At 38.3% G+C, this 15376-nt stretch overlaps 1 protein-coding gene across 1 annotated transcript in view; it reads left to right on the top strand.

Moving 5' to 3' along the window:
* The window catches only part of FAM172A (family with sequence similarity 172 member A), a 237291-nt gene that overhangs the window by 7523 nt on the left and 214392 nt on the right, over window positions 1-15376 (top strand). The window contains 1 exon segment of the mRNA XM_010726054.3: window positions 2726-2864. Within this exon segment, the coding sequence (XP_010724356.1) occupies window positions 2726-2864 (139 nt within the window).

A 15376-nucleotide genomic window follows, 5' to 3' on the forward strand; every position in this document is an offset into this window, starting at 1 on the left:
TATTTTTTTTTTAATTTCATGAAACTACCAACAAATCTCTCAATTTCTACATTACTATATATTTGAGGGTTGTACTGTGTGTACTGTATGGTTTCCATTTTCTGTTGTGGAAATGTTGATACTGAAGTTCTGAAAATGATTTCTTTAGCATTAGCACTAAAAAGTGAAAGATTGGTCACTCATTTATGAAACATTTCATTTACTGAGGGATTTTTACTGATCCAACGGGAATAGGGATTATGTATACGATAACTTATTCCAGATATTTTACCAGAACCTATAGGAAAACACATATATTTATAGTGGCTGGCAAATGAGCAGTGTGATAGGTTGGTTGTGGTCTGTAGGTCGTGGTTTTGCATTACAGATAATTTCTGTGACTGAAAGTCAGATTAGCTAGCTGAATCTATATGTTAAATGAGCAGTAGTATTTATGATTTCCAGTGCATACATTTTAAAATCCAGCTGAGAGATAAGCCACTGAGCTAAAGTAATACCAGACTCCAGGAAAAGGGCTCTTTCAAGATTGTTTGAAACCTGTAGGACAAATGGGGACATTTACAATTCTACTTCTTTGCCTGTTCTGTGAACAGAGGAACTTTAGTTTCTAAATCTGCCTGTCTTACATCTTCCATTTTTAAAGGAAAAAAGAGCTTTCCTTTAAATGATAGTCATTTATGCAACACTTAGCTTTTTAATACCCTGATGGCTTTCACAGGAAGGTACTTAGAGACTAAAAGTGTCATGAAAGTGATGCTCTGTCTTTGATGGGAGGGGTTCAGCTCTGTCACTTTTCAGCTCCTTATTTTTAGATCTGCACAGTGTCTACTGTCTTCCTTACTGACTTCAGAGTTAATGGTTCATATATGGTTGATAAAAAGAGCTGAAATTTGAATTTTGGCGAATGATGTTCTAAAATAATGTTACTGAATATTCCATCACTAACTTTAAAGGCTGAGTGATTTCCAGAGAATGTAGCAAACACTGTTACATATACTGCTGGTCAGTATGGTGAAAAAGATCTCTCTTTTGCTTTTATACAAGTAATAAACATGTTTGGTCTTATACTTTTTAATTATAAACATGTTTGGTTTTTTTTATGATGGGAAAAAGAGAGATGATATTTATGAGATTAAGAGGATCTTGAGAGGTCAAGAGCACCAGAAAGAAAAATAAATAAATTTTAAAAAATTCCAGCTTACTTACGGAGAGCACTATTTCATTTAGAATTGAACAGTATAATTGAAGAGTAACCAGCTGAAAATGAACAGCTGAGTGATAAGTCACATGAAAATATAAAAAGGATATTTTTCCCAATGCAGGGATGTGATGTTGGGTAGAAATATTCTCTTGGAGACTAGTGCAGGGAAAATGAACTGGACATCAGGTAAGACAGATTTGGAAAAAATGCCAAATAAACAGACTTATAGGCAGAAATCTTAAGAGATATCAGCCCTTAAATATATCATTTAAAACAGCTGGAATCAACATTCAAAAGTTTTGAAAATGTATCTAGCAGTTTAAAAACATTTTGTTGTTAAATCTTATTTTCGTTGCATAGACATTTCAGCTTTCTAGGATATACTTGCACTTTTTTTTTTTTAAAACATTTCTCTGATTCTCTGCAATTTTATGATGCTCTGAGATAACTTGAGGCTCTTTCTAATCAGCTGAAATACTGCTAGTAAGATAACGTTTCTGCAACTTGATTCCTGATTGGCTGCCATTTTATTCTTGTTATTTCAACCCAGTCGAAGTCTTAGATTGTGATCAGATGTGCTACTAAACTTTTTCTATAAAGAAGGACAATTGCAGAAAGTTAGACTGGAATGTACAATTTGGAAGTGGTTTTGCTGTGGTTGAAGATTCTGCTTTATTCTACTGTTATAATTTCAGTGTATGCTAACAAAGATGTCTTTCTTGTTGGTACTGTGTCAGGAATATCGATCCTTACCTTAAATGTGGACAAGGATGTTTTTTGGGTTTTTTTTTCAGATTAACCAGAAATGTTTTATGGCCACAAACTTGAGCATAGGAAGTTCCACACCAGTATGCAAAGGAACTTCTTCACAGTGAGGGTGATGGAGCACTGGAACAGGCTGCCTAGGGAAGTTCTTCTCTGGAGATACTGAAGACCCACCTGGACACCTACCTGTGCAGCCTGCTGTAGGGGCCTGCTTTGCAGGGGGGTTGGTCTCAATGATCTTCAGAGGTCCCTTTAAACCTTGACAATTTTGTGGTTCTGTGATTTTAATTTTGAAAATAAGTGTTTCCTTCCAGTCCTTAGTCCAATTTGTTCTCACATTTCTTTAGAAATATGACTGGTTTTGAGGTAGGCAGTTTGTAGCTACAATTTGATCACCTAGCTGATGTAGCTGAGAAGTATTTGATCTGTAAATGTTTATATTTCACTCCTCATCCATAGCAGGTTGAGTCTTAAATATTTCTTGCAAAATAGTGTGACACTTGATACCTGCATGTAATTTCACTGTCATCACTTGTATTTAGCTAAGTAAACAATGCTATTATATCTTTGGATTGGGTTCTACAGATACACAGGCAGGAGGAGACTGGCCAAGGAATGTGTTCCCCCTCTGATGAAAGATAATGGGGAGCTGGCTTTCTCAGACATAGGAAAAAAAAGAAGGAATTCATAATATCCAAATTTTTAAATATTAGACTTCTGAAATTTTCAGCAATGCAGTGTATTTTATTTTTAGTGAAGAACTACTCTAAAATGTAGTGATATTGTTTCTTTTTCAGAAGGGCAGTTAAGACATGCAAAAACTGGGGAACCATTTGTATTTAATTATCGTGAAGACTTGCATAGATGGAACCAGAAGCGCTATGAAGCTCTTGGAGAGGTATGTAAATTGTGTATCTGCATATATGCATATATGTATTAGTGTGCTGTGTTTTTATTGTTTTTCTCTATAGAATGATGCTTTTTATTATAAATATTTTAAGAAATATCTAGAGAGGCTGTAGTCATTTAACAAAAGCTATTTCAGAATGAGTTGCCTGCTAATGCAGGCATATTCATTGTTACTTGTGGCTTAAGATGCAAATTAGACTATAATTTGACTTCAGTATGTGTTCAATCTAAAACATCAGTGTGATTAAGCAAATCAGAAAACGTTGTGTTATGCAGTTATTTATCTTTTTTTCTCCTTCAGGTGAATCAGTGGGTGTAAAACTGGCGCATTATCCTTTGTAGCTAAGGATGAATTAGTTGGTCTTCTCTCATTCTAGGAGATACTGAAAGCCTCTAGATGAAGTAGAGTTTTGAAGCTTGATTAATTAACAAAATATGTGGCTACTTACTAGATATTTGGATGCTACTAGTATTTCCTTGGGCTTTCTGTAGAGGTGGTGTGGGTGTACTAAACATAAAACCAACAGAGCATATACAGTTACTCTTTGGTGTGAAAATACTCCAGTTTCTACCAATTCATTTGGTAATGTTTTAGGAGTTTTAACACCAGTTTGAGAAGAACAGATGAAATTGTCAGTTCTCAGACAATGCAAAATAGTGCGTTGCACAGTCATAACCTCTAAGCCCAATGGAAAGAACAGTTTCAACTGTCCTCTAAAGGTAGCATTGCTGCTTACATTGAAGCCTAAGGGAATAGGGTGTGCAGTTCTGCACCCAAAATCATCAAAGTTAAGTATTTTTCTAAGAGGGACTATATAATGTTGCCATGGAAACATGGCATGTCATTCATAATCTTCCTGTGCCTCATGGCTTATCTGCTTCCATTAGTGTAACAGTTTTAGTAAGGATTAAACTCATGTATTCCTGCATTTATTAGATGTTTTGTCTTCCACACTTCCTTAGTTACTGAGGTTTTACCTGGCATGCATCTGAGCACCGCACATCTGTTCACTCGCTTTCCCTCCAAGTGGAATGATGGAGAGAATTGGAAACAGTTAACAATTGTGGCCTTCCATGTGATGTTATGTGGTATGGAGTAACACCTTGCTTAATTCAGGCCACAGTGGCCAGTTTCATCTTGTCATGTAGGGCTCCATGCAGCAGCCTTCCACATCTGACACTTTCCTGCAATATGACAGGAACCTGAAGTGAACAAGGCATGTTGCTTATCATTCTCTGGAAGGTCCTCTGTATCCCCAGTTCAAAAACCCTTAGAGTCAACCTTGACTCTCCAATGCTGCCTTCTGTCAGAGGCTTCAACAGGGGCCATTCTTGTCAGCTGTAAACGTGTTTTTTACATCTTGTCCTGCCCCGACTGGCCCAAAAGCTACTTCATGAACTGACTTTGAAAAGGTGTGCTAGGACCTGCAAGGAAAAGAGGAAAGTGTACAGGGAGTGGAAGCAGGGCTATGTAGTCTGGGAGGAATACAGGGCTGTTGTCCATGTGTGTAGAGATAGGATTAGGAAAGCCAAGGCACAGATGGAGCTGAACTTGGCAATGGATGTGAAAGATAATGAGAAGGGGCTCTACAGATACATAGGCAGGACAAGATTGGCCAAGGAGAGTGTTCCCCCTCTGATGAAAGGTAGTGGGGAGTTGACTTCCTCAGATGTAGAAAAAGCTGAGGTACTCAGTGAGTGCTTTATCTCAATCTTCATGGGTGGTCCGGCTTCCCATGTCTGCCAGGTCCCTGAGCCTCTAAGTCAGGGTGTGGGGAGCAGATTCTGTCCCACTGTAACAGTCGAACATGTCCAAGACCTCCTCATGCAATTGAATGTATGTAAGTAAGTCCATGAGGCTGGATAATATCCATCCTAGGTTCTGAGAGAGATGGCTTATGTGGTTGCTGAGCCGCTCTCCATCATAATTGAAAAATCGTGGCTGTCCCATGAAGTCCTGGATGACTGGAAAAAGGGAAACATTACTCCCATTTTTAAGAAACGGAAAAAGGAAGACCCGGGGAACTACAGGCCAGTGACCTCACCTCTGTGCTTGGGAAGATTGTGGGGCATATCCTCCTAAAAGCTATGTTAAAGCACATACAAGACATAGAGATGATCTCAGACAGCCAGCACAGCTTCACCAAGGGCAAATCGTGCCTGACCAGTCTGATGGCCTTCTATGATGGAGTGACAGCATCAGTGGATGACGGAAGGGTGATGGATGTCATCTTCCAGGATTTCTGCAAAGCCTGTGACACAGTCTCTCACCACATCCTTCTCTGTAAATTGGAGAGATGTGGATTTGAAGGATGGACCGTTTGGAGGGTTAAGCACTGGTTGGCTCGTCACAGCCAAAGGGTTGCACTTAATGGTTCTGTGTCATGGTGGAGGCCCTCAGAGGTCGGTCTTGGGACCGGTGCTCTTCAACATCTTCATCAGTGACACAGATGATGTCATCAAGTGCACCCTCACCCACCCAGCTCAGGGGTGCAGTCAATAGAGTGGAGAGAACGGAAGCCATCCAGAGGGGCAGAGAAGGTAGAGAAGGACTTGGGGGTCCTGGTAGACAGGAAGCTGAGCATGAGCCAGGAGTGGCCGACTGTGTTCTGGATTGTGTTAAAAGAGGAGTGGTCAGCAGAGAGAGGGAGGGGATTGTCCTCTTCTACTCAGCTCTTGTAAGGCCCCATCTGCAATACTGCACGAGGCCTGCAGCCCCCAGTACAAGAAAAACATGGAGCTCTTGGAACAGGTCCAGAGGAGGGCCACTAAGATCATCAGTGGGCTGAAGCGCCTTTCCTATGAAGAAAGGTTGAGGTTCCTCTGCTATGTTGCCCCATTGTATTGAATGTCATCAATAGATTGTCTGAATCAGCCCACAGCAATTGGTGGGGCTGTGTTTCCATCCTTGGGATAGTTGATTCCAGGTGTACTCAACAACCCTCTAAGTGAAAGGAAACTGTGGCCTGCACTGCTTGATATCAGTTGTGAATTACCATTTGATTGCCTTTGACTCCAGTTTGTATTGAAGTTCTAGCATGTCTAGCACAGCAGCACTCTGTAGTGGTGTGACTTCATTCAAGCCACGGTAGTCCACTGTTATCCTCTGCTTTCCAGTAGTCTTTTGTGCTGGCTTAATGGAATTGTTGAAGGATAAATGAGCCTTGCCAATTACTCCTTGACTTTCCAATTGATGAATCAGCTTATGGAGGGGAATCAGATTGGTTGGTTTGATATTTCTGCCTGTGCACTACTGTGGTAGCAATAAGCAGCTACTGTTCTTCTCATAGCAGCTTCAGAACAGGAAGTTCACTCTGGCCTCCAACATAGTTAGATCTTGAGATCCTCTGTCCCTCAGAAATATAGATGGATTCTGCTCCTTTATAAGCTGATGGTGTTAGTGATGGCATTAGAGTATGCAGCACACCAGTGTCCACTAGAATCTCATACTACTGTGGTTCTGATGTTCAAATCCACACTAAACTTGATTGTCCCTTTTTTCCACCTGGCTGGAGGCAGGATCCCTCTAGCCCTGTTTATTTTATTCATCACAAACTTGTCACAAATGCGAACTAAAAGGCTCACTTCCAAGCTCAGAAATAGGATCAGACCGTCTTCTCTGTCTTGGAGACTGCCCACTGGAAGTTGGAGCAGCCATTTTCCTGGAAAGAATCCACTTTCTCAATTGTTCTTCCTTGCAAGTCTCATACCCGTGCATCTAGGGTTGACGTGATTTTTCCATCCCACTTTCTCAGACCTACAAGGTAAACTGCAGGGTGCCTTGTAGCGTGCACCCAGTATATCCCCTCCATAGGCAGAGGAGTACTTCCTTCTAGTAGTCAAGATACTGGGCTATAACAGATAGGGAGTAAGACGTATTGTCTTTGAATTGCTGGAACTTCACAGCTGAGACACAGGCCCACAGGGAGAAAGAGAAATTTTCTTCATATTGTTGAAGTAGGCTGCTTCAATCACTGTTAGTTTTTCATTATCTTTTCAGCCCATTGCTATAAGTGCTCTGGCATACAGTGATGTTATATTCTATACAAATTTCTGCAACATATATCATGGGCACCTGTTGTCATTTTGCAGTAAATTATCTTCATCCATGTCAATTTTATACATCACCTCCAGCACAAGTAATCCCTTCAGGTACTGGATGCCTTTCTCCATGTGGTCTGCATACTTGGGAAACATATCAGATCTTCCTTCAAGGGATATCTTTCCTTCATAGTGGAAAACTGTAACTTTCATAGGATGAAGGCTTATGTCCCTTTTCCAATTGATTTACCAATACCCTCTTCTCTAGAAGGGGATCCCAATTGCTGGATTCACTGTCCACTAAGTCCAGGCTACTGGACTTGTTATCCCAGCATTGGAGCAACCAGTTGACAATATGCTCATCTGGGTTATGTCTGAAGACTTTTTGCGTATCATGCAGCTCACTGAGAGTTGGGGATCAGGTGGTTTTGAGTTCTGACTCCTCCTCCTCCCATCCTCGAGATGGCCGATTCATCCTCATCATCTTTGATCCTAGTTTGAGCAGGAATTTCTGTCCTTACTAGGAAGCTGACTTTTACAGCGGTATGGGGGTGTGTGTGGGGGGGAGGGAGAGAAGGGGGGGTCTATGACTGATACTGCCAAAGATTCTTTCTTTGATTGAATTGCTGGACCTGTTGCAGGTGTTGAAGCAACCACAGAGTCTTTTGCAGGAGTTAGTGTAACCATTGGATCTGTTGTACTGTCATCAGATCCAGAGACTTCTTTCCCTTTAAGGTGCTGGGTAGTGTAGAAAAAGGCTTGGTAGGCATAGCCCTGGTCTCAACGTGCTGCAGTGATTTGTACCTCTCTAGAATTGCTCCGGAGACAACACACCTTTTCCAGATATTTCACTGGTTTGACCAGTGTTTCTTTGTACAGAAAAAAGATAACCTTAATCCAGACCCAAGAAAAAGTAAACAGTTCAAAATGATCATATATAGCAAAAACAGACAAAACCCATGGTTGGGCAGAAGTCTGTCATTCGTTTGCATGCATAAAATCTTCTCTTCTACCATGGATTGGTTGGTCATCAAGATGTTGAATAGAACTGAAGAAGTATATTACCCTATGATTCACCATTTTGTAGTCTAAGCAAGATATGTTCAGCAAACTGTGGTGGCTTAAGAAGCAGCAGCTCATATTCTTCATAAGGTGGTGTAGTAAAATGTGACCTTAGGGCTTTCCTTTGAAACATCATCCATCCTCTGGCTTTAGGAATTCTCTCACATGTACTTGTGGCTGAATATTTATGTGGCCAAACATAAAAAGAGAAGTAGCTAGACTTCAGACAAAACATTCTATATATTCATTTCTTATATTTATTGAAAATAAATTCTTTTTTTAATAAATTAAATGTGTATTTCATATTTGTTTTTCATTATTCCTATTTTTATATGAACAATGTGGCCGTTGTTCCCATACTTAGTTCAGTCATTGTTTGCTGGCTTTCTCATTTTTAAGAGGATTTATTTACTCTGCTCAAGGCTTTTTTGTTGTTGTTGTAGATATACATTGTGGACTCCTTTTACTGCATATTACTCATTTAAAGAGTGGATGTAGTTCCTGGCCTCATGTTGCAGCATCATTCTCTCTTTCTTGGAACATTAATAAATTTCCATTTGATAATCCATGATTTTTTGCTGTTAAAGTCATGAATACACTGCCTGTGATGTTCTGCCATTACTCTGGTTGTATGGAAATTGATTCTTCACAAATTAAAAAGGTTTGTCAACATCTCCACTTCTTAGATCTCTTTATTCTTCATTCATTGATCTATTATTTCAGGCACACAATTTGTTCTGCAGCCTCTTGATACATGCTTCTAAAAGACAGTTTAGTGAGCTGTTCATAATTTTCTGATTCTGGTTCAGTCATTGCTATTGTGGCATTGAATTTTGTGGAGAGGCCTCTCCATTTGCTTTTTAAAAATTAAAACGGCAACAGAAGTGCACAGAACATTGTGCTGCAGCTGTTTCTAACTGCCGATTAATCCATATGGCAAGTTTGAAGTAGGATTGAAAACAGTTTTGTGACAACAGTTTAATTGTTGCGCACATACTGTTCCAGTTCAAGGTTGAGTTGTTTTTGTTTTGTTTTGCTTTTTTCAATTTGAGAAGGAGTTACTGATATTTGAGTTCTGGATTATTCTCTGAATTAGACTTATATGATGTATGTCTCCTTCCACATTGACCAGATAATTGTATTCATTGTTCTGCATTTTCAATTGATAATATGGCAGCAGTCAGTTCCTGCTTGAAAATAACATCAAAATTAGCTGAAATGATAAAATAAATACTACTAAAATTTATTGCTGGAATGTCACCTTCCATTTTGCCAGTCGGACAGATTATGTTGATAACAAGATTTCACTTGATAAAGATTATGTGGATGTTCTCCTTCCATAGTCATACAGATACCAGATTAACTTAGCATCAAGAGACAGTTCTGCTTATCCCTCTGTGTAACTGTTAGGTCTAGCACTGGGTAATTATAGTTTGGTGTTTGCTTGAAGGCTGTTTAACATTTGAGATATTTTTGTGAGAGTCATAACTAATGAAGAGATATTTGCTCGTTCCTGCGGCTTATATGTCAAAGATTATGATGTGGATGATATCATATCTCTGGATATGTGGATATCATATCTCTTCTATGGTCTTATTCAGGGACTATATGCAGTCTCTCATCATTGTTGTCTGTCTGACAGTATCTGTGTATAGCCAGATAGCAAATGAATTGTGTTCATTTTATTACCTTTACCACACCATAGCACAAGAAAATACCTTCTATTTATGTAAAGCTGGTCAGAAAGCAAACAAATAGAACACATAAGTCAGAAATTGCTTATGAATTTTGTGTATGATAAGCTACAGATAATTTTACATTTATCAGGGAAATGTCCCATCGAATAAGCTTTTTTAAAGTATGTGCATAATGCTTGGTCCTGCTCATGATAAAGTATGTTAATCATCAAGGTTAGTATTTGTGTGGAGGAAAAATAAGTATTTAGAATTATGACAATGATAATCCATAATTAAGATAGCTAAGAAGTGAAATGGGATTTTGTTTTATCCAGATCTCTGTTAAGTTAAAGAACAGCTTGGTCTCATCATAATTTAAAAAACAAGCTTTCACCTGCTACTAATTTCCTCCTTGGTTGCAAAGAGCATTATTTGTTTGGATGAGTGAGAGAAAGAAGCTATTTACATAGCACAAATGAAAGCATAGAGTGGCAGAAGAGGACATGTACGTTAATGAAGAAGGAAGCATTAAGTAGTCTGCATTTGAAAGGGTAGCTTCTTACATGAATAACCCAAAATCTGATGATAGGCTGCACGTGCACCTGATAGTACTTAAGGTCCAATCTTGCAGCCGAAGCTCATGTGAATAAACTCAATAGGTCTGTTCTTGTGAATAAGGGCTGCAGGATCAAGTTCCAAATAAAATTTGCAGATGATTAGTAGAAATCCTTACACTCTAGTTTCGGTTTATTTCCAAGGAGAGTTTAGCACTAAACATTCTAGATTTTATCTGACTAGTGAAACTGTAGTATATTAAATCCTGCACATTGTGGATTAAGCAAAATTATGTTTGCTATCTTAACTTATTATTGTATAATTACTGTTAGTTTAATCAGTGGTAGGAGAAATTTGTCTTATTGAGAAGTAAAATAAACTGATGGCGTTGTCATATGTAAGCTGGTTCATGTACACTTGCTTTCGTGGAGTACTTGCTTGAATAGAGCTTTTCAAGAGACTATCTTCAAAGAAATTACTTGCCTAATACTTAACAGGTGTCTGTTGAGCATGTGTGAACTGAAATTTGTCAGTGTCTTGTCTTAACAATCAAGTAAGGTAGATTTTCATTGGGTTAGGAGAAATCCTCACTGACACCCTACCTATTCTTCCTAACTTTAAATTGTTTTTCAAAAGCAGGGTAAAAACATCAAATTGGAATAAATTTATTTATGATAATGGTAAAATCATTTTTGGTGGTCCTTTGGAAACAATTTGTTAGTGCAGTTTCTTTGCACAGGACATCCAGTCCTGTCTATGAATATTGCAGGAGGTCTTCAGAAAAAATTTCAATGGAATATATGTCACAAAGATATTGAGCGTTGTGCAATTTGGGCAAAAACACCTGAACAAAACAGATTGGGGCAAAGTCATTGAAGTGATTTATAGAGGGATCTCATTTCTTGCTAGTCACAATAGAGTCCACATAGGGTGGATAATTCTTAAATGGACCAAGTGGAAGAGGAGCTTAAATGACATTTTTCATGTTTTGGACATCAAGGCCAATTGTAAATGCAGTTCTTTAGGAATTCATGTCTTACTGATTTCAGTTTTTTCATTGCTAATTTGGTAACTTTAAATTTGTGACAGCTAAGTGTGAAACAGAAATATGACACAGAAGAATACACAGAACTGAACAACATTAAAAAACAGCTAAGACACAGTATTGAATTTCTCTCTAATGGTGGTTCCTGAGCTGTAAGCACTTGTACATTTCAAAGGTATTTAGTCGTCTTCACTAATTTTCAAACCAGTACTTTTCATAACAGAAAGAAAATGCTAATATGGACAAGAACAATAACAAATAAAAAACTCTAAATCTTGTATATATGTGGTCCTTGTAAATCTAGAAAGATTACAGCTTTTATCATCTGCTTATCTTCAGCACTGCTTTTTGGTGAGTGAACTAGATGGACAGACACTTCAATAAGGACTGAAGATGGCTCAACGATACCTAAGGAAATTTAAATATGAATCTTTGAATCTTCATTGCGTGCAGTATATTCATTTGCATATGCTAAATCTGCTTTCAATATCTGCTGTTTGTGAAGACTTCTTACTGGAATCATTATGTCAGATGTGCTTCAGTGAACTCTTCTACTTTGTAGGCAGCAATTGGCGGCAGTAGGTTGGTTCATCATAGTAACATGACAGTACTCGAAAGGTTCAGAGATAGTTTCGTAATTATTGTTAGCGTGCTTCTTGAAAGAAATGATGAGCATCTCATAAACCCAGATGGGAATTTGTTACATTGTTGATAAATGTGTTGATAAATGTGTTTTACATTTTTAAATTGATAAACAGTGAAAAGCAGAAAAGATACAATAAGGCAGATGGTTGTTTATAAAGCACTTGCAACTTGCTGCAATTCAAAGAATGGTACTAATTGTTAAAAAGAAGACAAAAATTGGAGTAGGGGGAGTGTTTCAATGAGTTAATCATGAGCTTTTTAAAAATAAAACCTTCAGCAGCAATTAGAACCATTCTTGCTATCCTGGGCTTCTGTGCAAAAGTTCAGACTCTCAGTTCTTCATAAACTTTCTTTACCAGCCATTTTTGTGTAGCTGAAGTTGAAAAATACAAAGTCTACCTTTTGTCTAGATGCATCCATTCTATTTCTTAGTTTTCTTGTAAGGAGAAAAATACTGCAAAATTGAGTTATTGTTCTGATTAATAATTTCTGCTTCCAAACAAGTGAACTCCAGAGCCTGCAGAGAGTTTGAACCAAGGAAGCACTGTTGGATATAGTTATCTCAATTTTTGTTAAAGGAGTGGAAAAAAAATGTTTCTTGGCAAGTAAGACTAGAAAAAAATAGATTGATTTAGACCTTAGGCAGAATGCAGATCAGTATACTTGCAAAAATCATTTGTTTCATCTTTGTTTTATGCATGTTAAGTTTGTTTCTGCCTGTAATATTGAAAGTTTCTGAAGTATTTTCATACTCTTTAATCAGGACTTTTTTGAAATGTGTAGATTTCAACATTCATCAAGTATCTTTTAAAATGTATAGATCACTCCAGAAGTAATAACTCCTATTTATTTATATGGAAAATATAACAAATACAGAGAGCACAATAACACTGTTCAATAGAGGAAATTCTCATTTACTGTTTTTCATAATTGTCACCACCATTAGTAATTCATTTTTACCAGCGACAAACAAGACCTGCATGCTGCACTCATAGCAGTCCACACTGGTGGAAGTGATTTGTTATTGCCTCTGCTGAGACACATCACCCACCACCTCCTTGTGCTAGCACGCCCTGTTTGGTCTCATAAGAGACCAAGCTTTGATGAATGCCAATGGGTGCCATTTTTTAAGCAAGGAGGAATTTAGTGAGACACTGACACTCACCTCTGGCATCATGGGCCAACAAAATAGGAGACTTTACTTTTGGTGCAGCCCCCATTTGTTTACTAATTAAAGAACTCCAAAATGGTTAATTTTCTTTCACAAGATTTTCATCTTCTCCAAGATGAAGAATTTAACGCTTCCTGTGTCTTCAACAACAGACCTTTCAGTTTTCCAGGAATATTTAGATAAAAATTTAACAGAATAGTGGTATTTTTTAATAAAGCTGCCTCAGCTGTGTCAGTGCTTAATAGGAATAATTTGAAAGGATAAAAGTTCAATTATAAAGCAATAGAGCGCTGCATTTCTGTATATGCAAACAACCTAGAATTGCTTTAAGATGCTCCAGCTGCTCAATTCATTAACTCAGTCACAACCAAATTTTGATATCTATTATCTTATGTTGATCTCTGCAGCAGAAATACCCAGTTTGGGTGTTCAGATTTCGGCTGGGACAGGATTTTGTGTTGTTTTTGTTTTTTTTTTTCCTTTTCCCTTCATAGTATTTGGCATGATGCTTTGTTTTGACTTGGGATGAAAAACAGAGTTGATATCACACCGATGTTTTAGTTGGAACTAGGAGAGAATGCAACCAGGACAGCTGACCAAGATTGCCCAGAGGGATATTCCGTAACACATGACATCATGTGAAAAACTGCAGAGTGGACTGAGGGCTGCTATTGCTTAGGGACTAGTTGGTCGTCAATTGGCAGGTGGTGAGCAATGGTTTTGTGCATTACCTGTTTTGTAAATATATACTGTGTTACCATTGCTATTATTCTCCTCTTCCTTTTCTGTCAAAGTAAGTAGTTTTTATCTCAACTCACAAGTTCTACTTTTATTTTTTTTTTAATGTTCCTTTATTCCTCTTGGAGGGAAGAGTGAGCAGACAACTTTGTGATTCTGAGCTGCTTCCAGATTAAACCATAGTGTCTAAAGCAGTTAGATGCAGTTAAGGCTATTAGGGAAGATGAGTTCAGTAGATCAGTTACTTAGGATTTTGAAATGTTTTTCACAATTATTTTTCATAATTTTTTCACAGTCCTGTCTGTAACAATTCTCGAAAGTCTCATATTCATCCACAAACACTGTCAATTTCTGCCTGCCTTCAGAGGTTTCAGATTTTTTCGTAGGCTCTTTGGGGAGTATCAACTTATAAGTCTTTCTAGTACATCCACTGGCTTGTTCAGTTTGTCACTTAAAAAGGCCAGTGTGTGGTTTACCAGTTTTTTGAGGTTGTTCGTTTTTCTGTTGTCAGTGTAATCGTTATAGAATTATAGAATCATAGAATGGCCTAAGTTGAAAAGGACTACAATGATCATCTAGTTTCAACCCCCCTGCTTGAATGCCTCCAGGGATGGGGCATCTACAACTCCTTGGGCAACCTGTTCCAGTGTGTCACGACCCTCTGTGTGAAAAACTTCCTCCTGATATCTAACCTAAACCTCCCCTGCCTCAGTTTAGAACTATTCCTCCGTGTCCTATCACTATCAGCTTCTGTTTATGGCTCCCTTCAAGTACTGGAAGGCCACAATGAGGTCTCCCCAGATCCTTCTCTTCTCCAAGCTAAACAATCCCAGTTCCTTCAATCTTTCCTCATAGGAGAGGTGCTCCAGCCCTCTGATCATCTTAGTGGCCCTCCTCTGGACCTGCTCAAAGAGCTCCACTTCCTGTATGGGAGCCCCAGGCCTGGATGCAGTACTCCAGATGGGGCCTCACAAGAGTCGAGTAGAGAGGGACAATCACCTCTCTCTCCTTCCTGGTCACCCCTTTTTTAATGGAGCCCAGAACATAGTTGGCCTTCTCAGACATGTGATAAATTAATTGGAATAAAAGAGATTTTTTTTTCATTCTTTTTTTTTTAATTTTACCATGGCAGAAATGCCCTTTACTTTCATATCTTAATTTGATGTTTCCATTGTATGCTCAATAATGAGAAGAACTGCTGTGGCCTGCTGGAGTAGCAGTTCAGTTCTGTGTTGGAGAAGATGTAACAGGAGGAAGATCTACTGCCGAATTTGGGCAGAACTTGATTTTTAGTACTTCTTTTTGGAAGTCTTTGTTCCTTGCATCTTTTCTGTGCTTTTGTGGTTGGGTGATATCCAATGTATATTGTTGGTAATAAGATATGAAAGGTATTGGAGTAGGAAAGCAAAGACTTCATCTCTTTTCATTGAAATAATTGTGGAGAGTTGCTTGTGCTTTTGCCTTCTTTCCAACAGTTTAAATTATGTAGATATTAAAGTAACTTTATACTCTTTCACTGTAGATATGCATCCTGTAAGAGAGGATGGAAAAATTATGTTAAAAAAAAA

The sequence above is a fragment of the Meleagris gallopavo genome, chromosome Z (genome assembly GCF_000146605.3).
Source record: "Meleagris gallopavo isolate NT-WF06-2002-E0010 breed Aviagen turkey brand Nicholas breeding stock chromosome Z, Turkey_5.1, whole genome shotgun sequence".
In the NCBI taxonomy this organism is placed as follows: Eukaryota; Metazoa; Chordata; class Aves; order Galliformes; family Phasianidae; genus Meleagris; species Meleagris gallopavo.